This window comes from Peromyscus eremicus, chromosome 4, assembly GCF_949786415.1.
Source record: "Peromyscus eremicus chromosome 4, PerEre_H2_v1, whole genome shotgun sequence".
Taxonomy (NCBI): Eukaryota; Metazoa; Chordata; class Mammalia; order Rodentia; family Cricetidae; genus Peromyscus; species Peromyscus eremicus.
This window is the reverse complement of record NC_081419.1, coordinates 9400768-9427205: the sequence shown is the minus strand read 5'-3', so window position 1 is coordinate 9427205 and position 26438 is coordinate 9400768. Positions and strand designations below refer to the sequence as shown.

Below are 26438 nucleotides of genomic sequence, written 5' to 3'. Positions count from 1 at the left end.
GTTTCCTAGAGGAAACTCTGGGCAGTGATGAAATGGCTCTGTATCTTTATAACCGTGGCCATAAGAATTATGTTGTGATAAAATGGCATATTTATGTCCTCATTCTATTAAGGATTAATTTCCTGTTTTGAGACTGCACCTAAATAAGACAAATACAGGTGTAATGTGGGGTAGAGGGTCCTTCTGGCCTCTGTAATGGTCCTTCTGACCTCTGCAATGTCTTTTCAGCTTTCCGTGATTCTGTGTTTATTCGAAATAAAATGGTTTTAAAAGTTTATTTTGTGGGGGGCTGGAGAGATGGCTCAGAGGTTAAGAGCACTGCTTGTTCTTCCAAAGGTCCTGAGTTCAAATCCCAGCAACCACATGGTGGCTCACAGCCATCTGTAATGAGATCTGGTGCCCTCTTCTGGCTTGCAGGGATATGTGCAGGCAGAACACTGTATACATGATAAATAAATAAATCTTTAAAAAAAAAAAAAGTTTATTTTGTGTACCTTAACATTCCCTTGAACAGTTTTCTTTTGGACCAACCAAGGAGAATAAAACAGCAGGGGTTTTTCTTTTTTTCTTTTTCGTTTCTTTTCTTTCTTTCTTTCTTTCTTTTTTTTTTTTTCTTTTTTTGGATAGTTTTTCTGGACAGGGTTTCTCTTTGTAAGAGCTCTGTCTGTCCTGGATCTCGCTCTGTAGACCAGGTTGGCATTGAACTCACAGAGATCGGCCTGCCTCTGCCTCCTGAGTGCTGGGATTACAGGCCACCACCAGGCCCTAGCAGGGGTTTTTCTAACGTGAGGTTTTCAATCACGGACCCCCATGGAGGCAACTCGACGCTGGGAGTGTTCTGGCAAAAGCTTCTTCCACAGCCTGGGCACTGTAAACACTTAATGTTAGAATCCAGGCCTGACTCGCATGAACAAAACCGCCCCCGTCTCCAAGGCTGGCTCCTTGTCACCTTTCAGGGGACATCCAAGGGCCATATTCTTATTTATAGAAGCCTTCCAGGCTCTATTAACCAAAGTGGATTCTCCGTGCTGTTGCTTCGCAACACCCTTGGCTTGTTTGTTTGTGGCATAATATAAACTTCACCAGGGCTGGCACTGTGCCCACCCCTGCTCACTGCATCGCCAGCTGGGAGGACGGCCAGCTAGAGGCCAGATGCTTCATAAATTAACTTTGTTTGAAAAAAGTAGATGCACCTCCCGGGAATCCGTCCGCTTTGGGGAGAGGGTGGACTCCTTCCTCCCACACCACCGTGTCCCCTGGCTGGCCTCAGCACCCCGCTACAAGAGGGCTCTCCTTCCTCGTCGCTGATGCCAGGAACCGCAGGAGGCCTCGCTCTAGAACTGCTCCTCAGCACCGCCCTGTTCCGGCACCTTCTCCTCGGATCATCCCACCGGAAGCTGGGGCGATACCTTGTCGGGGTCCTAAGCTTTCTAACCTCACCGCCTTTTCCAGAGGCGGGCTCGCTGACACCGCCCTTCAGACCACGCCCCCCTGTGCCACGCCCCTCAGCGAGGAAGGGCGGGGAAGGGGCGTGTCTTCTCCATTCCCGGGCGCCTATTGGGAGGGTGCCCTGCGGGAGGCGGGGCTGCACCCGGAGCTCGAGCCCCTACGTTACTAACGGCTTTCTGTGAGTCTCCGGCTTTCGGGACTGACATAGTGAAGAGCGACTCCGACTCAAGCAATATGTCTGAGAAACGGCATCCCGACCACGTCGCGACTCAGCGGCTCCCCGAGTCCTTCAGGGGTGAGTCCCTCGTCCCTGGCACAGCTGCCCTGAACCCGCCCCTGGGTACCGAGCCCCCAGCCTCGGCTAGAACCCCGCTGACGACCGGGTTCCGAAAGGCGGGTCTCCCCTGCACTGGGTGCACTTCTCAGAACCGCGGTCTTCTCCTTCACCCCTGGTTTCTCGGGCTGGTAGATGATGATTTCTGGGTCCTAGGGTGCAACCTGCACGGCAGCAAGAAGGCACACGCTTGACAGGGGCGTGTATCCATTGCTCCGGATCCTGGCAGGCAAAGGCCCGCTTATCCTTTGGACCCTAGATGCCACGCCAGGTGCCAGCGCTTCCTTATCTCGCGCCATGCACGCGGACCAGGGCAGTCCCTGGCAGTGATAGAGGCCGCTCTCCCGCAGATTCAGCCTCGCCCACTCTCCTTTCTTTCCTGCCCCTGAGCCTCATAAGGGAAGCGGTTGAGTCTGTAAGGTGATTCCCCACTCCTCTGGACTAGGGAAGAACTCCCACCCGCTTCTCGCCGTCCCCAGCTTCGGGAAATTTTCATAGGAAAGGGCTAGACTTTAGGTGGTATGGGCAGAGATCTTCAAGGCTTTCCTTCTTCCAGTTCCATTGTCTGCCTCATTCTATCCCCTTTTGTCTTAGAAATCTCTCCTTGCAGGTAAATAGCCCGGTGCTTACCACCCTACCCGGGGCCTTCCTAGTCTTGAAAGCAAGAACTGTAAGAGGCCCCGTCCTGTCCCCTGTGAAGAAATTAGAGTCCTTGAGCAAAGTACCCACTTGAGCCTTTAAATTGGATAACTCCTTGGGATCGGGAGATGCCCAGTAAGAGATAATAAACCTCGCAGGAGTTCTGCTCTCCCTCTCAGGAGCTTTACTGATCCAAAGGAATTATTTCTAAAGACGGAATTTCAGAGAGGATGGCACAGTGGACGAGATTTGAGAGGCTGAGAGGGATTTTCCAGCAGAGACCGCTGTCATCCATGCGGATTATTTGCACACCCAGCCTGTCTTCCCATCTAAATCCCGTTCCTAAGCCAGGAACACCTCCTTTAATTCTTTCCCGGGCGTATCACGAGAATTTCAGACGGCTCCGGAGTGTATAGAGCACCAGGCAAGAGGCCCTGGGTGCCATTCCCAGTGCATGCTTGTGGGACTCTTTCTCTATGCTTTACCTCCCAAATTGGGAATATAATAAAAAAGAGAATGATAGCAAAACAGACAAAAACCACACTTAGTAGGCTAAGGCACTATGCTCAGTGTTTTATGTTATTTTACTGAATCCTCACAACTGATACTCAAAGAGATTGACTTAGTCACACAGGATTAGTAGAACCATACTTTAAATTCATATTTAAATGATTCTAAAACTGAACAGGAAAACGCTGTTTAGTATCAGTAGTGGTCTGTGCCCAGATACAGGTGTGGGTATTGGTAGACTCCTCCACTGGTATACACACACACACACACACACACACACACACACACACACACACACACCCACCCAAAGTGGGAAATGGATTTGGAGCAGTACCCTGAGAGTAACATGATCTCTGCATTTAAAGATCATTCCATTTTCTTGGTCACAAACCAGTTTGGGTTTTACTTCCAAATCCCCTTTCTCGGTTCTACATTTAGCTGTTTTAGACAGAAATCTTTTAGAATTAGTGAAAATAAGTGTGCTTTTTCTGAAGTATATATACAAATGAAATTTTGCTTGGTTTTTTGTCACTTTTTATTTTTAAAACTTTACATCTGCCGGGCGGTGGTGGTGCACGCCTTTAATCCCAGCACTGGGAAGACAGAGGCAGGAGGATCTCTGAGTTCTAGCCCAGCCTGGTCTACAGAGTGAGATCCAGGACAGGCTCCAAAACTACACAGAGAAACCTGTCTCCAAAAACAAACTAACAAACAAACCTTGACATCTACTTAGTGTGCGTGTGGTTGGCTCGTGGAGGTCACAAGAGAACTCGCAAGAGTCAATCTCTCCTTCCAGCATGTGGGATCCAGGGGTCACAGTCGGGCCTTCCTTGCTGACAGCCAGCACCTTTGGGTGCTGAAGCATCTCACCTTCACACTGTCTAGTTGTTCGTTTGTGTTTAATGGTAAGCTTCAGAGATTTGACATTAGGAGAAAATCTATCACTATAACATATTAGAGTTTCTCAAATGTGTATCATGTGCCAAACTTAGCTAAATGCTTTATAAATCTCCAGTTGCAGACCTGCCACAAGGAAATGCTTTATTCCCATCTTTCAGTAAGGAAACTGAGAGTAGAATGATGAAATTACAGACATTCCAAAAAATTCAGAACCAAGTTTCCAACCCATTTTGGAAATTATTTTTCTAGCCATTTTCCTGATCCTACTAGCTAGCTATCCGTCAAGCAGATTCCAAGGTATAGTGTGGTCCAACTTCAGGACCTCACTGAGGGTAAGAGGCAATAAACAAAGGAACCCCAGAGGAGCCAAGTGTGAGTCAGAACCTTTTGGATAAAGTCACTCCAGAGGATTGCTTCTGATGGAAGGAAGCCCTGGAGTTACAAAGCCCCAGCTCTGCCTCATTGTGTCTTTGTAGAGAATTAGTCCTAGGGAGATAAATATGACCAAACCTAGGAGTAATCAAGGAAGTTTACCTAAATCCAGTGCCTTCAATTTGTAATGGAACATCGTAGCTGGATTTCGAAGAGATGTGTTGTTGTAGTGAAGAGCCTTGTCAACAAGATAAGTCCCTTTGGGAGGATCTCTTGAAAACAAGCAGAATCATGGGACTGATCTGTTTATCTCAGTTGTTACAGTTGATCAGTTTGGGGAGAACTTGGTAACTTCAATAATTGACTTAAATTAAACCATCAGTGGTAATAAATGAAGTCCAAGACTACAGAGATGTTGTGTATATATTTATGATGAAATAGATTTCAGTGTCCCTGAATAGTGTAAGTTTCACACTGTAAAGGATAGAGTAACTGTCTAGTCTGCTTTTAAACATGTAAAATGTTGATAAAGTGATGCAGAAGGGACTAAAGATGAGTTTTTATGCAGACCTCACAGAAAAGCAATTTCCTGTAGGCTGTTAATGACCACATAGCAGTATCTGCCTAGAGTCCTGTGCATACTTCTGCATGGTACTGTAATTTATCAGTTAGATTCACCAGTTACCCTCTCCTTTTTAGCTTCATTCTAAGAACTCCGTATGAGCCAGATGGTGATGGCACATGCCTTTAATACCAGCACTCAGGAGATCTCTGTGAGTTCGAGGCCAGCTTGATCTATAGAGTTCCTGTCAGCCAGGACTACACAGAGAAACTCTGTTTAGGGGGGAAAAAAGAACTTGGTATGAAATACATAGTAGTTGAACAAAATGTTTGCTAAAAGAAAAAGGAAGTAGGAGGGAGTAAATAATCTTCTCAAGTGTTCGTTATTGTTCGTTGATTTTAGGATATGGCCGTCATGTTCCATATTATACATTCTTACTGTAGACAGGCTACTTAGCTAGTTTGTGTTAACAATAAAGGACTACAATGGGCAAGAAAATATATTGTACCCAGTAAGGCCTCACTTACAGAAACAGAAGTTGAGGATCAAGAAGAAAAAAAGTGTGGTCAGTTCTTTATTACACACTTGTTCTTTCTTTTTCTGGCTCTGTCTGTGTTCCGGGACTACTCAAGAAACTTGAACCTCAAGCTTTTGTTTGGTATTTTAGTAGGTGGAGCCTTGAAGACACAACCAAGAAAATACCTTCAAGTATGAGACAATAAAATTTGTTGTCCACTGGAGTGAGCACTTCTGGGGAGGTAGTGTAGTGTAAGGAAATGAGAGAGGCGTTAGCGCGAAGAGAGTGGGTTGTGGTCTCAGCACCGACACTACTTGGGTCGCTTGGGCGAGTTCCTCAATTTCCAGAGTCAGTTCCTCATCCTACAGTTAGGCATAATCCTGTCTGCCAGGATTATCAAATAAGAAGACACATAGAAGCACTAGGGGAATCAGAAATGCTGAACACACAGGGTTGTCTCTCCAAAGAGAGAGGTGCAAAACCTGTTTTCCACCCAGGGGGCAGAAAGCAGAGGTGCTTCCAAGCTTAATGGCTGAGACCACACCAGGTCCTCCCCCAGGCCTTATCATGAGCTTGTTTCTCTCAGCCAATCTATTGGCCCCATCTTTATGGAAGATGTCACATGTACTTTACAAATAGCTTCAATGTAGCCATGTCTTAAGCTTTATTGTCTCACAGGATTGAGTTAATTATCATTAGGAAATTTTTTCACCAAATTGTGCTGTGCTTGAATATGCCTAAAATAAACTACTTAGGTCAGACTCAAAAGTTTGAGCCAACACTGGCTACTGAGTCATGTTAACCAAACTGCCTTCTTCTCTCTCATGGATCAACCCTCTGCTGGCCATGGTGGTCACAGAGACCCCCCAACGGATATATGTGACTTTTCTTTTGAAACTTTACAAGTTGTTATGGCATTACTTCGTGGAGAAAGCAAGGAATAAAGAGATCAGTGACAGCTAGACTCATTTCACCTTGGATTCCCATTCAGGGGAGAGCGGGAGAGCTGTGTGACAGATGACCTGATGAGGTTTAGAACTAACTTACTACCCCATTTATGATCTGTTCCTCTCCTGAGGTAGAGTCCCCAAGCAGATCGTTAGGCCTCATGTTTTCTCCGTGGTATATAAGTCCCAGAAGGCAATTCACCCAACAAAACACTAATTCCTTATGAGCTATTTAATAGTGACCTTAAACCATTTTCACTGATAAGAAAATGGAGTGGTAGGATTGGAATCAGGCACTGAATTGTCAGTCTCTTACGTTTGTCTTAGCCGTTCATCTAAGGGAAGAATTAGGAATCTAATGTCCTATGCTTTTTATTTCCCTTTTAAATGAACATAATGAGGTTGTTGTTGTTGTTTTGTTTTTTGTTTTGTTGTTTGCTTTTTTGAGACAGGGTTTTTCTACTGTAGTCCTGGCTATTCTGGAACTCACTCTGTTCACCAGTCAGGCTAGCCTTATACTCACAGAGATCCTCCTGCCTCTGCCTCGTGAGTGCTGGTTAAAGGCGTGCACCATCATACTGGCCAAATATATACTATGGATATATTTAAGATGTCTAAAATAAAAGTTTTGAGGAGAAAGGCCAACATAAGAGGTGCCTGTCCTGTTTGTATGACTCTTGGGCTGAGCCTAAACTTAACACTTCAGTACTCACTGGCAAATTGCTTTCTTTTTTTTCTGAAGAGTTCTTGTGCTTCTCCATAGGATCATGTTTAACCCTCCTGAGAAGAAAAAGTCTGTGGTCTGTCTTTGTTTTGGTTTGGTTTGGGTTTTTTGTCTTTTAAGAATAAACACTTGATGAAAGCAGCTGACTCTTCCGGACAGAACGATCTGCACTGTGCTCTGACATCTCCTCTGCTGGCATGGCACCTCAGTCTGCCTCATGCAGGAGCTTCCCTTTCTCTTCCCAGAAAAAAGGCAGTTGCTCCACTCACCGACAGCTAGCGACTTGGCCGGTGTTTTCTCGCGTTTGTTGCGATGCTGTTCTTTGCAGAATCTCTTTACTCCACACTCACTTCCTGAGAAATCAGCTGACTGGCTCTCCTTTTTGGTGAATAGCCTTTGGGGATTTTTTTAGATTTTTAAATTTTATTTGATGTGAATGAGCGTTTTTTTCTATGTATCTATGTGCACTACATGTGTGCCTGGTGCTTATTATGTCAAGAAGAGAGTCTCAGATCCCCTGGAACTGGATTGTGGGTAGTTGTGAGCCACCACATAGGTGCTGGGAACCAAACCCAGGTCCTCTACCAGAGCAACAAGTGCTCTTAACTGTTGAGCCATCTCTCCAGCCACTGTAAATAGTTTTTACATTAAAAGAAAAAGAATCCCTTCAGTCCAGCTCTTACATTTGTATACAGTTTTTTTAAGGGTGAATGTTTTGCTACACATGAACGTCAGATTACAGTGTACGTAAGTGAGTTTTGTTGGAATGCAGCCATGATCCTTGCACATACCTGTGTGCTGCCCATGGCTGTTTTTATGCTGCCATGGTAGACTGGAGCATTTGCTCAGACTCTGGTCTGCAAAGCCTGTTTCCTCTTTGCCCCTCTCAAGAAAAAGCTTGCTAAATTCAACCGTCTGCTGCGCAATCATGGTGTTTAAAAAGGAGGAAAGGGAGGAGAATGGGTGTATCTTGAATATAAATGCTTTAAGAAAAAAATTAAAAATTGCCAAGACTTTACTTTTACTTTACTTTACTGACCATTTACTCCTAAAAAAAAATGCTGTTAGACCCAGATAGCATGTGTGGTTTTAAGATAAAATTCCCAGCAGTCCTATCTGTCTCTACCCAGACAATACTGTTCATAACCGTTTACAACACAAAGTGTTTCAGCCGCATTCTGGGTAAGGAAAAGGAAAGGATTGCCTCTAACTGCCTCAACTCAGATGGACTCAGCAACTCTTCAGCCCATCCCTTTCCCTTGCTCCATGGTGCGTGTGACTGCATCCTAATTTTAGATGTGAGATGTGTTTCTGGCCTTTCTCGGCAGAGGAAATCCAATACATTTTGAATTTTAGAGTAATTAGATCTCAATGGTGAATGGAACCCATTACTCCCAAGGACTTTTAGTCATGCCAACTCCAGTTCATCTTAAAATAAACCAGCTGCACAGATGGGTAGCAACATACACTGCTCTGAACATTGGTCTAGGAGCTTACAAGGAAGGTACTCCTACTTTCCCTGGAGCCAGGTAACAAAAGTTACTGTACAACTTGTACCTTTTTATGTTTTAGTTTGGTTTTATATTAGTTTTCTTCAGGTAAGTTCAATTTGACTAATAATAAATTTAAATGTATATATACATATATATATAATTTTAGGTCCTTTTGAAATATTTTAATTTATTATTATTATTATTAGCATTATTATTAGCATTATTATTAGCATTATTATTTGTTAGAGACAGTTTCCTCTGTGTAGCTTTAGCTGTCCTGGAACTGTCTCTGTAGACCAAGGTGGCCTCAAACTCACAGAGCTCTGCCTGCCTCTGCCTCCTTTGAGTGCTGGGATTAAAGGTGTGCGCCACCACGCCCGGCTCGTTTATTTTGATTGGCATCAGTCTTCTGCCTCTAGGGATGTCTGTGCACCACATGCGTGCAGTGTCTGCAGAGGCCAGCCGAAGGCATTGGATCCTCTGGGATCTGAGTTACAGAGAGTGTTGTGAGCTGCCCCACAGATGCTGGGAATCACCCTCAGGTCCTGTGGAGGGGTAGCCAGTGCTCTGGTTTTACAGCCACGTATCGTGGGATCCCTGATCTTTAGAAGTCTTCCCCAGTGAAGCACTGATAAGCATTTAAGCCTAGATATCTCAGGAATATTGATTTCCTGTTACTTGTCATTTACCTCTTAAGCTAATAGAAGGAGACAATCCTAAATTAATAACTGAGAAACTATGAGGAAATGAGGCTCATGAAATTTCGCTGTGTAACTGAGAATTGCTTTTTCTTGTTTGCCCAGCAATCGTGGCTGCTTTAATATTTCTAGCCAGGCATCTGATACGGACAAGACTATGTCCAGTTTTTGGACTACCCACCAGCTCCCTGGTCCTCATCTTTGATGTCATGTCCTTATCTGGGTAACAGGGCCAAGCTTCCTGACCTGTACATATGGGGACATCTTTGAAAATGTACTGTGGATCTGTGAATGTTGGAGCCTAGGTTGGCTGGGGATAGCATAAAGTAAGTGGTGAATAAACTCATTTTTAAGAGGATTTTTTTCCAAAAAGAGCAAGTACTAGCTATTTTCCCATTTTTTTATTCTGGAAATTTGGGTGGAATATTCTTTTCCCTGAATACAGTAGAAGGGTCCTGGGAACCTCTTGTTTGTATTTATTGAGCACTATTGCAGTTCTAGAAGGCCATATAATACTCACTGTCATTTTATAGTGAAGAAACTAGCTCCCATCAGTCCTTTAGTCCTTTTTTTTTTTTTCCAGGATACTGTGCTGCATCTTGATAGTATCAAAATGAGCAAGGAGGACTGTGTTTGTAGTTCATGGGAACACTCTTACCTAGTGTATTCAAGACCCTGGTTTGGGTCCCCAGCACCATAAAGAAATAAAGTGCTTTTAGTACATTTGTGGGATCATATGATCAGGAGCTCTGCACTTTGCCCGGAGCCTGGGAGACTTAGGCACTATTTTAGAGAGCACTAAATGTCGTTAGATAAACACTGGCCGCCAGTCTGTTCCTCTTTTGGAATTTAGTTCACGTAGAAGAATCTAGACCTCAGTGTGGCTCTGAACCTTGGAGCTTTTCTGCTAAAATTAAGAGGTCTACCTAGAGTGAAGAGAGCTTCCTCTGTGAGAATACCGAATTTCTTCCTTACCTGCCAAGTTTCCTGGTTGAATACTAGGTTAGGAAGGTACTCCAAACATGAAAACTTCTTTAATGACAACCCTTTACATTTAATGGTGAGGGGTCAAAGAGACTTTGAATCCCTGTCGTTCCTGGCGAGACCTTGGGAAAGTCATGTTTCTGTGACTTCGTTCATAAAATGGAATTAACACACAGAAGGCTGAGGCAGGAGGATTGTGAGTTCAGGCAAGCCTGAGCTACATAGCAAGACTCTATTTAAAAACAAAACAAAACAAAACAAAACCCTCACTGGATGGTTCTAAATACCGGTGGTACCTATCAAATTTTTAAAGTTTTCTTAACACAGTGCCCGGCTGTAGGAAAGTGTCCATCATGTCCTATGGGAAGGCATGCTGCTTCTGCTCCTTCATCACCATTTGTGTTATACTTGCTAGAATCTCTCCCCAAGCAGTACAGCACTTCCCTGCCTCAAGTGTACCCTAGGAATTATGACCTACAAGTGCCAGGATGAGCTTAGATTACTTTGTGTGTCTGAGGACAGTTTCCTGACACCATGACACAGAGGAGACATCGCAAACATGACTGGACTACTCACTGTGTTTCGGCTTCCCCTGCTGTGTTTCAGAGCACTTGGGCTAGCTGCCAACACCTTTCTCGTTTCCCCATGTCCCCTGTGGGAGCCTTCTGCTTTTACCCCTTCTTCTGAGCAGTAACCCCGCCTGGCATGCCTTTCACCTGTCAGCACTAGCTCTAATCTGCCTCTTGTGAGTGCTACCTTTTGTCTCCCGGTACCTTCTAGGTGAGTCTTGCCTGAGAATTTATTCTAAAGGTGCAAAGCCTATGCAAACTTGGTTGGGGGACAGCCAGGGCAAGTATTCCTTAACTGAGACTTTGCATTTGGCAGTGTCCCTTTGGGGAGCTTAGATAAGAGGTTTGGGATACGGAAATTAACTAAATTGCTAAAAGGTGTAAATTGGAGAACAATTTTTTAAAAAGCCCTTTGCTAAGCTACGAGGGAGTCAATCTGGAGAGACTGGTCCCCCTGCAGCTGGAAAGGCTAATTTTATCCTTAAGATGCCTCTGTGTCTTGATTCCACAAACCCACATGAACCTATACCCAATATACAACACTCAACTGTTTTGAAAGGAGATTTAGACTGTGGATTAAGGATTAAGGCTGGATCAGCAGGAACTATATCAGACTAGGCAAAGTGAAAAAAGAAAATAGAAAAAAATAGTATTAGAAAGGAAAGCTAGGGGGCTGGAGAGTTGGCTCAGTGGTTAAGAGCACTGACTGCTCTTCCAGAGGACTAGGGTTCAATTCCCAGCACCCACATGGCAGCTCACAACTGTCTGTAACTCCAGGATCCAACACCCTCACACAGACATACAAACAGGCAAAAACATTGATTTAAAAAAAAATTGTAAAAAGAAAATAAAGAAAGGAAAGCTAGTTATACATGGCTTGGCTTTGACTGACATTATTAATTTAACCAAAATTACGGTACAGTTTTGCTTGTTTGTGGTGGAGGAAGAGATAAAGAAGAACCAAATTCTCTTCCATGGTGAGAAGTCACCGATGCTGCTTGGAACCGAAAAGACAAGGGGAGTCCAAGCAGGCAGGTTATTAGAACCTGGAGGAGACACTGACAAGGGCAGCCAGAGATCTGCTGTTTGTGAGGAAGCAGACATGGGGAGATGGGGTGGAGCAGAGGCTGCACTTGTTTGTACTCACTTGTAGAACTATCTGACTTTTAAAAAATGTGTTTGTGTGTGTGTGTGTGTGCATGCATGCCATAGCATGTGCGCACCATAGCACACATGCCACAGTGCCATGTGAGAGCAGGGGTGTGGGGGTCGGAGTGCAGCTTGCAGGAACCAGTCCTCTTCTGCCAGGTGGGCTCCAGGGATCGAACTCAAGTTTCTCCATTTTGCCAGCAAGCACCTTTACCTGCTGAGCTATCTCACTGGCCTCTTGTGAACTTTGGTAGTGTAACACCTTTGTTTCTTTTTGTAAAGTCAAAAACAGAAAAAGCACAAATTCATGCCTATAGAAGTTAATGAAAGATTTAAAAGAATAATAGAGGGTAAATATGCTGTTAACTTTATTTATTTGAATTTTAAAATATAGTATGAACCAGGTTGGAAGAGTGTACTGAAATAGTTACTGTTTGTGGGGTTTGCAGCAGGGTGTATATGTATTAGATTTGAAATCAGACAAAAACACTATTTACATGCAGAAGGAGGAGGAGGCCAAGTACAACGATGTTTGTCACAGCATTGTTTTTAATAGCAAGAAACCAGAAACAGCCCCTTTGCTAATCAGGAAATGGGAGGCAGTTCATAAGCCAGGGGCAACAGTGTGCGAAAGTAATTTGTTCATATAAACACTGTCATGGGATTATGTGCCTGTATCATGGCTTTGCCATGAGTCATGCTGCCCCATGAGCTAGAATACCCACTTTGTTTCTCTCTCCACCTTTTTGTTGGCATGTTTCTTGCTGTTAGGAAGCTGACTGTGGCTGTCATCTACCCATCCCACTCCACTCTGACCTCCACCCCATGTGGGTCACTCTCCCTACTCCACATTTCTAAATGTTCCGAGCAGGACAGTTTCTCTGTTTCCCACCTGGTTTATAGCTGTCTTTTGTTGGGGAATATTATTTTAAGGTGTGTTACTTTTGTTTATGTTGCATTTGTTTAACTCTGTGAAGCTGTGTTGCTGTGCCTGTCTAAAACACCTGATGGTCTAATAAAGAACTGAATGGCCAATAGCAAGGCAGGAGAAAGGATGGGTGGGGCTGGCAGGCAGAATATATAGAAGGAGAAATCTGAGAGGAGAGGAAGAAGTAGCCAGAGAAGGAAGAAGACATCAGGGGCCAGCTACTCAGCGACACAGCAAGCCACTGAGTAAGAAATAATGAAAGGTATACAAAAATAGAGAAAAGTAAAAGCCCAAAGGCAAAAGTTAGACAGGATAATTTAAGTAAAGCTAGCTAGCAACAAGCCAAGCTAAGACCAGACAGTTATAATTAAGAATAAGCCTCCATGTGTGATTTATTTGGGAGCTGGGTGGTAGGCCCCCCAAAAGACCAAAGACCAATCAACAACAGTCTTTAATTAATTAATTAATATATTTATTTAATGTGCATTGGTGTCTTGCTTGCATATATGTCTGTGTGAGGGCGTCAGATCTTGGAGTTACAGACAGTTGTAACTGCCATGTGGATGCTGGGAATTGAACCCAGGTCCTCTGGAAGAGCAGTCAGTGCTCTTAACCACCTAGCCATCTCTCCAGCCCCGACAACAGTCTTTATTCCTCACTATATGTGGCTCTATCTTGTTAGAAGCTGAGTAGTCTTCATTTTTGTTATTTCACATCATGAGGCAAAATAAATAAGTGGTATTAGATCAGCGTTTGCAGGGTAATGTGAGAAATGAGTAGGTACATGTGTTTCAGGGCTGTGTGAGAATTAGATGTGGAAACTCGGGCAAAGCAGCCAGCAAAAGGGCAATCACAGAGCTGCTCCGGAGAGGTGGGGCGACGTGACAGTGCCCATAACAGGCTCGATGGTTTTCTTTTCAACAGATAACTCCAAGGCAGAACTGGGACCTTGTGGATGGATTTTGGTGGCTTTCTCCTTATTGTTCGTAGTTATTACCTTCCCAATATCAATATGGATTTGCATAAAGGTAAAGAGCATTTCTTTCATTTCTGGAACAGGGTCAACTCCTACCTCCATAAGCCACTTGATCTATGGGACAGATAGAGGGATACCATACTGGCCTGGAGTATAAGAGAAGTATAAGAGAATGTGTATAATAAATAAACACGCAGGGCGATGGTGGCGCACGCCTTTAATCCCAGCACTCGGGAGGCAGAGCCAGGCGGATCTCTGTGAGTTCGAGGCCAGCCTGGGCTACCAAGTGAGTTCCAGGAAAAGGCGCAAAGCTACACAGAGAAACCCTGTCTCGAAAAACCAAATAAATAAATAAATAAATAAATAAATAATAAATAAACACTGTGCTTGGAAAGAGTAAACACCAGATCAATGTTTATAGACACTGTCAGGAAATGGAGAGAAGGACAGATGCTCTGAACCTGGTCAGGGCAGAGACATTCTTAAGAAGCTCTGTTCATAAATGTGTGTGCTCATCATGGTGTCTTTTCATTCCTGTTTTTATTCCAGATTGTAAAGGAGTATGAAAGAGTCATCATCTTCAGACTGGGTCGCATTTTGCAAGGAGGCGCCAGAGGGCCTGGTCAGTACTAGGTTTCCATCTGGAAACTGAAGTGTTGTGATTTTTTATTTGTTTTTTTTCATTTGGGGGAGGGGCGGTATGTGCACATGAGTGCTGGTGCCCACAGAAGCCAGAGGTATGGGATCCCCCTGTAGCTGGAGTTACAGTGTGGGTGCTGGGAATCGAGCTCTGGTCTTATGGAAGACCATCAGGTGCTCTTAACTACTGAGCCCCCTCTACTCTGCCACTGGAATGTCTTACTGATGTGAGTCCCCAGCGAGGCCTCTGCTTGGAGCAGAAGCTGTGTGGCGGTAGCTTCCAGTGGCTCTGGTCAGTCTGGGTGCGGTCCCACCCTTCCTGTTACTGTCTACTTAGAGCTATTAGGTTATCGTTGGCCTTGGCCACAACTGTGGGAGGCTGAGCATGAGGATCCCAACCCAGGAAAGATTTCAGTTAGATGCTGGGCTTACAGGAATGTGCCACCACACCCAGCTAGGCTCTGGGAATTCCCGGGAGAACAGAACATGGTCCCCTTATCAAAGGGCTGCTGTCCAACAACCAGACACCAACAAAGAATCAGATAGCCACACCCTGCATTTAGTGTTATGATACAGTAGCCACAGAACCCTGAAAGAGCACACGGAAGACTCAGTGGAGCGACTGACCTGAAGTAACAGATGAGGCAAAGCTTTCCTATAGGTTTGGTTTGTTTATTTTGTTGTTTTAAATACTTATTTTTATTATTTTAAAAGTATATGTTTGCCAAATGTGGTGGCACACGCCTTTAATCCCCGAACTCCGGAGGCAGAGGCAGGTGGATCTCTGAGTTCGAGGTCAGCCTGGTCTACAGAGTGAGTTCCAGGACAGCCAAGGCTACACAGGGAAACCCTGTCTTGAAAACCCAAAAATAAATAAATAACAAACAAATAAATAAATAAAATTATGTGTTTATATGTGGATATGTTCACGTGAGTGCAGATGCCTTCAGAATCCGGAAAAGAGTGGGAGCGCTTGGAGCTGGAATTACAGGCAGTTGTGAGCTGTCTGTGTGGGTGCTGGGAACTGCACCTGGGTCACTTGGGAAGAGCCTCGTAACCCCTGAGCCGTCCCAGACCCTCTGGCTGGTTTTTCTTTTCTTTTCTTCTGGAGGCCCTCTCACAGGCTGACCTGAAACTCACTGTGTACCCTACGCTGGCTTCAAACTCTCAGCAGTCCTCCTGCCTCAGCCTTCCAAGTGTTATAAATATCTGCATGTACAACTATGACTGGCCTGTCCGAATGCTGTGAAGCAGTACTAGCACTCTGCAGTACTAGCCGCAGAGAGGAAATAACAACATTATCAGAGCCGTGTGGGGAGAGAAGAGCAGAGCGGAGGTGCTGTAGGACCAGCCTCCAGTGAGAATACAGGGCCTGAGGAGAGGGCGGAGACCGGAGGGGCAGGGTGAGTCCCGAGACCTACATCGCTGAGGACTTGCAGCTCAGGAAAATGGATCTTAGAGAAACTAAAGTTCTTAGTGTGAGAAGTGAGCGTGGGGTGTTAGAAACAGCAGTCGGGATTGATTCCATTGGAACTGATCAAGAATAAGCTGAACCTAATGGGGTCTCTCTGATCCCGTGTGTGTTACAGGTTTGTTTTTTATCCTGCCGTGCACTGACAGCTTCATCAAGGTGGACATGAGAACCATCTCCTTTGATATCCCTCCTCAGGAGGTGAGCAGTTTTAACTCTGACTGAGGGCTCACACGCGGCTGCCTGACCCGGGGAGGCCAGAGCTTGCCGCCCTGCCTGCCTTCTCTTTCCCCATTTCTGTGACTTTGAGTAGGTCTTTAAATTCTCTGTGTCTCAGTACCCTCAACTGTAAAATGGAGGTCATAATGGTAAGGCCTACTTAATGGGGTATTGTAAGGAGTAATCGAGATACCGCTTAAATGGGAACTGTTTAGCGCAGTACCTGAGCCTGAGATGCTGTGTGAGTGCTTGTTGCTGTTGCTAGAAACCCAGTGTGACGACACCCAAGGACATCGAGTTGTCATCGTTGTTGTTCTGACCACGCTTTCTCATGGGTTTCTGACAGAAAACAACAACAACAAAATCCAATCTAGTTCAACATTCTTCCTATATTTATTCAAGGTAAATTGGTTAGAAGCCAAAGAATTAGAAACTGCTCATTTGGCATTTTAGGAATCTCTGTGATCATTTCATGCCTTTTCAGGCTTCTTCCCAAACAGCTCACAGTTGGCATGAGAGTCAGTTCCTAGAAGGATGCAGTCGCAGTGAGACAAATCCTCAGATCCCAACTCTTGGGATTCTCTGTTGCTTTCCCCTCTGCTCGGGGTTAACTGCACTGGACACCAGCTCTGTCATGGCCATTTGGTACCCACATGTTAGGAGACATAATACCATTGCAGCCAGGAGCCCCCGAGGCTGCTGAAGGGGCTAGCTGTGGGAGAGCAGGAAGAGCAGTGTTCCTGGGCACAGTCCAGGGACTCAGCATGATGTTGGAACCTGACTTTGTCTTACCCTAAATCACAAAACCCAGACACCATATTGGGAACTCCCTTACTGGTACTGATCCAAGCATTTGGTACGGGTGTGCTTCTCAGTCCACACATCTCCGGATTCTCTGCATGTTTCCCTGTCATTCAGGAAGATGGGCTCTCAGGAGCCCCTTGGGGGGCTGGGGATTGTGTGGAGTTTCTTATATAAACACTACGGGCATCTGGCATGTGGCTGTGGGCTTCTGCCTTTCCCTGCTCCCTTCCCCCTGCAAGCTGCCAAGCCCAGAGTGGATTGGAACTTGGCCAGCAACTCTTTCCCATCCCTGTGATCTTGCTACAAAGGGAGACGAACACTCTGCCACAGTAAACAGTGAGCAGAGACCCTGCAGCTCTGAACACAGCTGTGACAGCCACAGTGGCAAGATCTGTGAGTGACACTCATTTTCTCATCACATTGTGAGAGGTTGTCACACGAGATGGTAACGAACTGTACATTTGTTAACAGGTTCCCCTCTCCTCCAACTCAGAGGTATTTTCAGATTACTAAACAACACAAGGAGACTGCTGCTTTGATGCCTGGCAGAGCCACGAGGCTGTTTAGCTCTGGCTATTACTTTTCACTGACGTAGCTGTCCCCAACTTCCTTCATGGCACCTCCTCCCTTGGTCATCACAGAAGTAAGGACAGGAGGCAGATGCGGGGCTGCCAGGTCACATGGCTTACAGCCCGCCACAGCCCACCCAGCTGGGTGCAAGCAGAACCAGCTCAGGTGCTGGCATCCGCTCCTGCATGGCTCGTCACTCAGTTTCTAGCATCTCATTTCAGCTCATCTCTTACTTAGGGACCCTCTGCTGTGCTAGAGTAACAAAGAAAAACTGCCCCTGAGAAACTCAGTCACCAGGTGGTGGTGCACACCTCTAATCTCAGCACTCAGGAGGCAGAGGCAGGCGGATCTCTGTGAGTTCGAGGCCAGCCTGATCTACAGACCAAGTTCCAGTACAGCCAGGGCTACACAGAGAAACCCTGTCTCAAAACAAACAAACAAACAAAACAAAAAGGAAGGAAAAGAAAATCACAGTCTAAGGGAGAAACAGAGGCATCCACACATCCCACTCAGTGCATCGCTCCACAGAGGTACAGAGGGTGGGCACAAGAGGTGTGCCTGACTGTGAGAGTCAAAAGTCCACTGAGAAGACATTGAGTGGCAGGAAAAAGTGAGCCAGAACGATGCCAGCTTATGAGTTGCATCTCAAAATTTGTCGAGTGATTGAGTCTGTAGAGTTGGATAAATAGGAATGTTTTATTCAATCTCTAAAGGTGTAATTAACCTTCTGAAGCCTTACCCAAGAAAATCAGCTACTGCTTAAGGATTCATAGAAGGGCCTTTGAAGTGACGATGAAGAAGCTGTGGCCTCTGTATCATTGTCTCTTTCCTCCTGTAGGTCCTCACTAAGGATTCAGTGACAATCAGTGTGGATGGCGTGGTCTATTACCGTGTTCAGAATGCCACCCTGGCTGTGGCAAATATCACCAATGCAGATTCGGCAACCCGTCTTTTGGCACAAACCACGCTGAGGAATGCCCTGGGGACCAAGAACCTGTCTCAGATCCTGTCTGACAGGGAGGAGATCGCACACCACATGCAGGTGAGGAAGGCATTGCTCCCAGCTAGCCCAGAGGGAGAGCAGAGCCGAGTCCATGATCGTGGAGGGCGTTGATTCACCCAGACAGGAGGGGTGGGGGGTGGCGGCTGCCCTTTTTCTTTTTCAGGCTTCCAGATATTATAGAAATGTTTTCAGACCAACACCCATGGGTTCGTGGCACTCAGGTACAAGCTGTTTTTAAATTCCTTCCAGTGTTTTATTTTTCCCGGAATCCATATTATCCTCATAGTAGATCATAATGGTTTGGAGGTTATTCTGCAAGAATACCGCTAAAGCTTGAGCCTGTGGACAAGTCCATGAACCCGTGTGTAACTGCCAAGCTTTCCAGTATTGACTGCGAGGCAGATGTTACTAATAGTAAGACTGGCTTATTCCAAAGTTACAGTACTATAAATATGAATTCCTGCCATTATAGAGGTTTCCCCATGGCTAAGTCTGTGACTTCTTTGTTTTGAAAAGGCTATCTCTACAGCCCAGAGCCCTGGAACCTGCTCTGTAGCCCAGGCTGACCTTTCGGTTCTACTTCAGCATTACCACCACCTCCTCTGCTAAGAGTATATGATCTGTGTGATGTCATCACAGCCTCGTGAAATAGTGTGGTTCAATAGGGTTTACATGGCATCACATTGACTCGGGTAGGCAAACTACTGATAAAGCAAGCTTAGTCCCAGGCTGACTGCTGTATTCGTGATGATGTTTCACTGGAATACAGCCTCAGCTGTTCCCTTATATTTTACCCATGCTGCTCTTGACCCATGAGAGCAAGGCAGAATGTTGGAATAGTTGCAGTGGGGACTGCAGATAAACAGTTCCTTGATGGCCCCTTAGAAGTTTGCCAACACCTCCGTTAGCTCATCTGTGACGGAACCAAAGCAGCTCCTTTTCTCTCCTTCAGCCCCTGTGATGCTGTTTCTCTGCCACTGTCACCAAACCTCATTGACACCACATCCCAGCTCTTAGCATCTGGACAGGAGCATTGGTGCCTCATTTGCTGTCTGTTCTCCTTCCAGAGCACGCTGGATGATGCCACGGATGACTGGGGAATAAAGGTAGAGCGTGTGGAGATTAAGGATGTGAAACTCCCCATCCAGCTCCAGAGAGCCATGGCTGCAGAGGCAGAAGCCGCCCGGGAGGCAAGAGCCAAGGTAAGGGTTCCATTGGTTTAGGTTCTGTTTTGTCTTGTTTTAGTGTGATTCCCTTTTTAAATTCCACAGTAGTAAAACACTCTCACTGAAAAAGAGTGAGCAGCCCTGACTGTTTAGTATAGAAGCGCTTCCCATCATTTCAAATCCTATTTTTACTTAGAGGCTGCTACTGTTAAGTGTGTGTGTGTGTGTGTGTGTGTGTGTGTGTGTGTGTGTGTGTGTGTTTGTGTGTGTGTGTTCAAAGTGCATCGTGTGCATTCATGTGTGTTGGTGTGTGTGTGTGTGTATGTGTGTGTGTAATATCTGAAAACTGAGTGTGTAGGAGTTGATGGATTCCTGGGGAGTCCTGTATGCTGCCTAAGGCATATGAACCCTTACTTGAAGACTGCTGGGTGGCCCCTTGCTATTTGCCAACTGACCTCTTCTTTCCATTCTGTAGGTGATTGCAGCTGAGGGGGAAATGAATGCGTCCAGAGCTCTGAAGGAGGCTTCCATAGTCATCACCGAGTCTCCCGCCGCCCTTCAGCTCCGGTATCTTCAAACGCTGACCACTATCGCTGCTGAGAAAAACTCCACTATTGTCTTCCCTCTGCCCATCGATATGTTGCAGGGCATCCTGAGTGCTAAACACTGAGCTGGACAGGTCTGTGTAGAGCTGTGCTGACCCTTCCCAGGGTAGAGTGGGGACCAAATTAGCCTTTCACCTGCAGGGAGAGTAGCAGGAAGCTGGACTGTCCCGTCCCTTCCCATTTCTGTATGTAGAGTGAGGGGCTCTTAGCAGGGACAGGAGTCCTAAGAGCAGCTGAGAGACTCACCTTGGAGGCAGGAGTGTAGCTCAGTAGTAGAGAGAACTTGCTTAGCATTGCCCAAGGCTCTGGGTTTCATCCTTAGCACCAAAACAAAACAAAATCACTGGCTTGTAAATACCAATAGAGAGATGGGTGGTTTATGTACTTTAACCTTACCCTTACCTGAGTCTTTTCTTTATTCTGTGGGAGGCTGAAGCCCTCTTCTAACTTCCTTTAAGTCGTTCCCAGCCTATGTGATCAGTCAAGCCAGGGAAGGGACACAGTCTAGACATGTTGTCCGGCCCCACCGGGTAAACGCTCTGCACAGTGAAGACTTGTGTCACCCCCTCTGGGCTACCCGTGGCCTTCCCTTCAGGGAGTCTTAAAGGAAGGACGTTTATTTCCCCAGTGTCCATCCACCCAATCTAAGCCCAAACTGTGTTCTAGAATAATCCTCTCCTCCTCCATGAGCCTGTCAGAGAAAATGGTCAGAGTCAACGGAAAGGCTCCGCTGGTCCTCCGGGACCGTTCTTCTCCACTGTAGTGGTCCTTTTGAAAAAGGACCTTTTTTAAAAAGTCATGGTCCCCACGACTTGATGATCCCTTTCTGTGTTGCCGTTAAAAGCAGCTAAAGTCTTGTCACAGAAGTGCTTTTTTTTTTCTCACTTTTGCCTGTTTCAATGTATCAGGTTTTTAAATCACTTTGATTTTTAAAAATAATTTTCTAAGTTCTATAAATAATTGCTGTATGCCCATTTGAATAGCTTAAGTACCGAAGTACTTTTTAAAAAATTCTTAAGAAAACCATTATATTTTGCTCTCTGCATATTATTAACTATTATATACTGTGAAATATTGTGATTACTAATCCTGTTTAAGTAGTTTAAGGAATTGCTGACACATGGAGTGTGTGATTCCTGATCTCTGCACAGACACCCATGCTGAGCTCTCAGTGCGGAGGGAGAGTGCTTATGTTTGACTAGTTTTTGTTTTGTTTTGTTTTGTTTTCATACAAAACGTTGATACCAATAGAGGAGTGGTCGGTCCCTCTGGACCACAGTTTCTTATTGTGATATCCTTCCCTTGGCCTGGAAAGCTTGGTGGTGACTTTTGCGACATCTTTGAGGCCTCTGATTCACCTGGAGAAGCCAGAAAGAATGTTCCCTGTGTCGAGAGCAGCATGGTTCACATCCACCATTAGCTGTGCAGCCAGGCTCATGTGGAGCCTGCCCTCCCTCACACTGTTTCTAAGCCTTGAACCCAGCTGGGTTTCTAGAGGTGTCTAGAGCATTCCCACCCAGGACTCAAGTTGCATTTACATTTTGAATTTAAAATGATGGGCTCATCTGTTTGGAGAAGCAACTTGCCTTCCACTGAGGACCCGGAAAACCCATGTCCTGGTGGAAACACCTTCTCAGAGCTGGAAAATGGTACACTTGTCCTCTAATTTCTCTCTCCAGACACCAGCTGGCCTTTGCTTCTGTGCCTTGTGAATTAGCAATCCAGTAGGCTGTAGTCAGGTGATGGGGGAGGAAATCGAGCTAGGGAAGGGGTGTTGGTGTGCGGTTTCCACGAGTCCACCCTCAGCCATGTCAAATAAAGTGTGTGCCCTGTGACCAGTGAGAGTCTTGTTGCTGCAGCGCTGCTTTGAAGACGTCCACTGGACGTTGCGTTCATGCTTGAGGGAGCCTTCGATCTGATCTCAGTTTTAGGTTCTTAGACCTTACTGATTCAGGCAGAGGGAAGTTGGTTGACCTTCTGTAAGAACATGTTTACAACACGGCCCCAAAGAGAAAAAAGAAAACACAAGACACAGGGTTTATTGTGCTTTCAAGTACATTTTTCTTGTGAGTCCCCACACTGTCTTCCCACACATGGCTACCCACCATGTGAGTCCCACACTGTCTTCCCACACGTGGCTACCACCATGTGAGTCCCACACTGTCTTCCAGACCTAACTACCACCATGTGAGCCCCGCACTGTCTTCCCAGGCCTAACTACCACCATGTGAGTCCCACACTGTCTTCCAGGCCTAGCTACCACCATGTGAGTCCCACACTGTCTTCTCATGCCTAGTCACCTACCAATGCTTTTCAGATTTCCTTTTAGCAGCAAACCTTTATTTCCAAGGGAATGATCCCCATTGAAAGATTTAAAGTGTCTCTTCCAGAGTGTCCACATCTGCAGCACCTAAGTGCTTCAATGAGCTACGGAAGGTGGTTTTAACTTTAACTTGGGCTCTCCACTCAGCTATGCTTCTTAGCATTGGATTTTCTTACCACTTAACTGGAGTTTGAATCCAGTTTGTAAGATCACAGAAGTGCCTCATAGAATTCTGCAGACCCCAGTTCGAAAACGGTGCTCCTGGGGGTTTCTCGCCCTGCACCCTCCAGTCTGCACCCCAACCTTGCATGGTTCCTGTCTGCTGTGCTGAGGGTGTGTTGAAAGCTGCAGAGCATCTCTGAAAACTGCACACAGGGGGAGCACACAAATTTGTACACTTAAGGAGGGAACACTGCTCCAGCAACCATGCCTTCAAGACATCAGAGCTCCGGACCACCCTATCCCTATATCCTAACTCTACAGATGACACTCAGCTCCCTAAAACAGCTTTGTGCAGCTAAGGATTGCACTCAGGAAACAGTCATCTATCCAGGGTCAAGCACTGGGCACAGCAGGCTGCCATCTCTCACTCCCAGTCATAATCCTACCTAGTGTGTGGACCAGGCCAAGGGGAATCTCTGGATTCGTTTGGGCTGTTCGTCTCTTACAATGATGCCCGTGACAGGTATGGAGCAGGCCCAGGCCTGGATGAGGCTAATTCGTCTAAAGGAGACACTGAAAGGAGGACCTGCCCTGTACCCAGAAGGTTCTGTGAGAGGAAGTTGAAAGCTGTTGTTAAAAATGGAGCTTCCAGGAATCTAGGACTTAGCACTCATAACAAAGCTGAGGGTCTTCCCTCAAAGACTCTGGAGGAGAGACAGCAAGATGGCTCAGTGAGTAAAGCACCTGCCTCCGAGCCTGACCACCTGAGTTCAAATCCCAGGACACACATGGCGAAAAAGAACCAGCTCCCACAGGTTGTCTTCTGATCTCCACAGATCTGCCGTGACATGCACATGCACCCACACATACAAAACAAAATATCGTATTTTTTAAAGATTCTGGGGTGAGGGACTAGAGAAATGACTCAAAGGTTAGCACGTGTTCCTCTTGCAGAGGAACCCAGGCTCCTTTCCAGTACCTGAGTTGTCATCTCTGGTGAGATGACAACTCAGACAGTTTATAACCAGTTGCAAGTCTTTAGTCTGGCCGTCTGGGACAGGTATCTGGGGACCCGGGTGTAGCCCTTAGTGTCTGGAGCATGGGACTTCTGAAGGTCTGCATCTCACTCAGCTTCAGGGGGCAGGCTTTGCAGAAACATGCAATTGGACAGAAGCTGTAACAGTTAGCTGGAGGAGGTTCTGGACAAGCCGGCAGCTGAGCGGATACTAAGATAAGTTAGCTAGGACGTCCTGACCTTGGGTTCCTAGACTAGAGCTGGGTAATTTTCCATGGGATTCCCCATCAAGGAGATCAAATTCTAGTTAGAGCTGAAATGGCCTCAGCAAGATTATAAGATGGAGGAACCTCTGCACTGTCCTGCCTGGCAAGACAGGCAGCTCACAGCCAGCAGCAACTCAGTTCTCGGGGACCAACACTCTGGCTTCCTCAGGTGCCAGGCACACATGTGGTGCACACACATACATGCAGGCAAACGCTCATAAAAACACAAATCAAGTCTCAAGGTTTTGCTGGGGGAAGGAGAGGCGGGTTGGAAATTGAACCCTCTGAGAATGGCTATACGCCGCAATGCTGTAGGCATCTACTGTTAAGGTTTTTATTTTTAGCATCTGACCCTAACAATGTCAACAAAATAGCCATCTACTGTGTCCACTTGCCTCCTTCCTGCCTCAGAAGCCCTGCCTTGTTCCCCCAGGATCTCACCAAGAATGTTCACTCAGGAGAGGAGAAATTCACCCAGCAACCAGCTGGACCTCACTGCCCTATGAGCTCGCTAGGAATGGGCATGAGGATTCCTGAGAACTGAAGAAAGGCTTGCTGTGGACTTGGAAACATTTCATCCTCTCTCCAAGGAAAACATTTACAAACAACAAATCTGTCTCTTCCCTCAGCTTGCTGACGCACAGTTGAGAGCCAAAGTGCCTGCAGACATTTCACTACCACACTGATACTCAAAGCCCACAGAGCTGGTGGGAAACCTGGACCCAAAGTGGCTCGAGTCAGATACCGAAGCCCCTAGACTGGACTCTCCTGGCGTTATTTGGTTTGGCCTGGTTCTCCATCACATACAGTCCAGCACATCCAATTTAACCAAGCACAGGGCAGGCTTACTCTCACAATGCTCTAGGATCTGTACATGTAATTTTCCACCACTTAGCAGGAATCCTACACTGGGTTAAGTCAGACCCACGGATTTCCAGGAAGTAAGCTGGCTTTGTCTACAGCAACCTCTACCTCCCTGTAGGGAAAGCCTTACTGTGTGACACTGACCCCAAGGAGGTGTGAACAAGTATCCACTCTCCCAGATAGTGAGCCAACTCTGCAGGAGACCACTAATGGGTCTATTGGGGTCCCTTACAGGAGCAGAAATGACTCAGAGACAGCTGCTTCACCAAAGCCACCCCAGCACGGGTGACAGTGCAGAAAGCTGGGGACCTGGAGCTCACAGAGCTGATGGCTCAGCAGATGGGAGAGTTGTCTCTTCCAGGCTTGGAATATTAAGCATCTCTGGGGCAATCCAGCTTCTCTGAGCATGTCCGCCAGCAGTCCTTAGCTTATGTAAACTAGGGGAGGGAGAGTCCTAATGGATCTGGTCAGCTTCAGGGACTTCCTGAAGCTTTTGTGTTGTTTATTTCTGGTGCTTAATGGCTGGAGCTTCGTGGTTCCCTCCAAGATGAACTGTTTTATCTCTGGGAGAAAACTGCTTATGGGCCCTAGGAACAGTCTCCTATTCTGCTAAGCATTTTTAGGGTGTTATACTTGCCAGGTCAATTGCTTTGACTACAAAGAGCCAACCTTTGGAAATAGGCAAGGCAGGCATAGAATGAAGTCCTAGCCCCTTAGCACAATGTTCAGTGCTCCTGCCCACTGCTCACTCCCAAGCTGCTCCGGCCACATCTGCCCCCGAGTGAACCACTTTCCCCACAGTACCCCACCTTTGTTTCTGCTACACCTCTGCTTGTAATGATCTGCTTCCACCCACAACCCATCTCCTCTCCACTTGGAAACTCCTCCTCTGTTGCCCTCATCACTCCAGCAATGACTCAGAATCTCTGGAGATAGGGCCCCAAGGGAACCATGCTTCTAAAACGCTCCCTGGACACAACAGTGTAAACACACAAAACTCTCAGGCTTCTACTGTCCAAACCTCACCCTGGGCTCTGTTCTATAGTCCACATACAGAAGCTCCATCCTACAACATGGAGTGGCATGGACCAAGAGGAGGAAAGGTGGCCAGAAGAATCCAGAAGGAAAGGGGAGGGACAGGCTCTGTCCTGCAGCTCCTTGCTGGTCTGGCACCTCCAGGGAGAAAAGCTTTCGAAGCAGTTCATGGGAGTACCCAAGAGGGAGTTTTGATGCTCTGAATACCAGCAAAGATTCAGGCCTAGAGGGACCATATTTGGACACCAAGGAGTACCTCTCCTGTGTTCCAAAGGCAGATCCAGGAGCCTCTCTAGGTACGGCAGTTGCCAAGGTAGAGATCTCACCAAAGAGTCTTTTGAGTAATAGAATGAACAGAAGGGACCAGCTGTAGAAAGTGGGTACAGGCAGACACCACAGGAGGTGTCTCTATGGCAACACACCTTGTCTACTTCCTACTGCAGGGAGTGTAGTTGGCTTTGAACTCCATCAAGGCCAAGCCTCCTAATGACAGTGCACAGAACAGGGGAGGTGAGACTCATGCTCATAAGGAGATATATAACTCA

At 46.2% G+C, this 26438-nt stretch overlaps 1 protein-coding gene across 2 annotated transcripts; it reads left to right on the top strand.

The window, feature by feature from the left end:
* Nucleotides 1–1112: 1112 nt before the first annotated feature.
* Nucleotides 1113–22063, top strand: Stom (stomatin). Of its 2 annotated transcripts, XM_059260159.1 has the most exons (8): nt 1113–1744; nt 13700–13803; nt 14301–14373; nt 15980–16062; nt 18293–18496; nt 19525–19659; nt 20099–20302; nt 21544–22063. In XM_059260159.1, exons 1-7 carry the CDS (start codon nt 1684–1686, stop codon nt 20291–20293), a joined length of 855 nt encoding a protein of 284 aa, XP_059116142.1. In that variant the 5' UTR covers nt 1113–1683; the 3' UTR covers nt 20294–20302; nt 21544–22063. The 2 variants fall into 2 exon arrangements, with proteins under 2 accessions (XP_059116142.1, XP_059116141.1); XM_059260158.1 differs by having other exon boundaries at nt 1114–1744; nt 20099–22063.
* Nucleotides 22064–26438: the final 4375 nt, after the last annotated feature.

Coding starts and splice junctions, on each gene's coding strand:
- Stom (XM_059260159.1), top strand. CDS start 1,684: ATGTCTGAGAAACGGCATCCCGACCACGTCGCGACTCAGCGGCTCCCC. Junction 13,804..14,300: donor CAATATGGATTTGCATAAAG/GTAAAGAGCATT, acceptor TTTTTATTCCAG/ATTGTAAAGGAGTATGAAAG. Junction 19,660..20,098: donor CCCGGGAGGCAAGAGCCAAG/GTAAGGGTTCCA, acceptor TCCATTCTGTAG/GTGATTGCAGCTGAGGGGGA.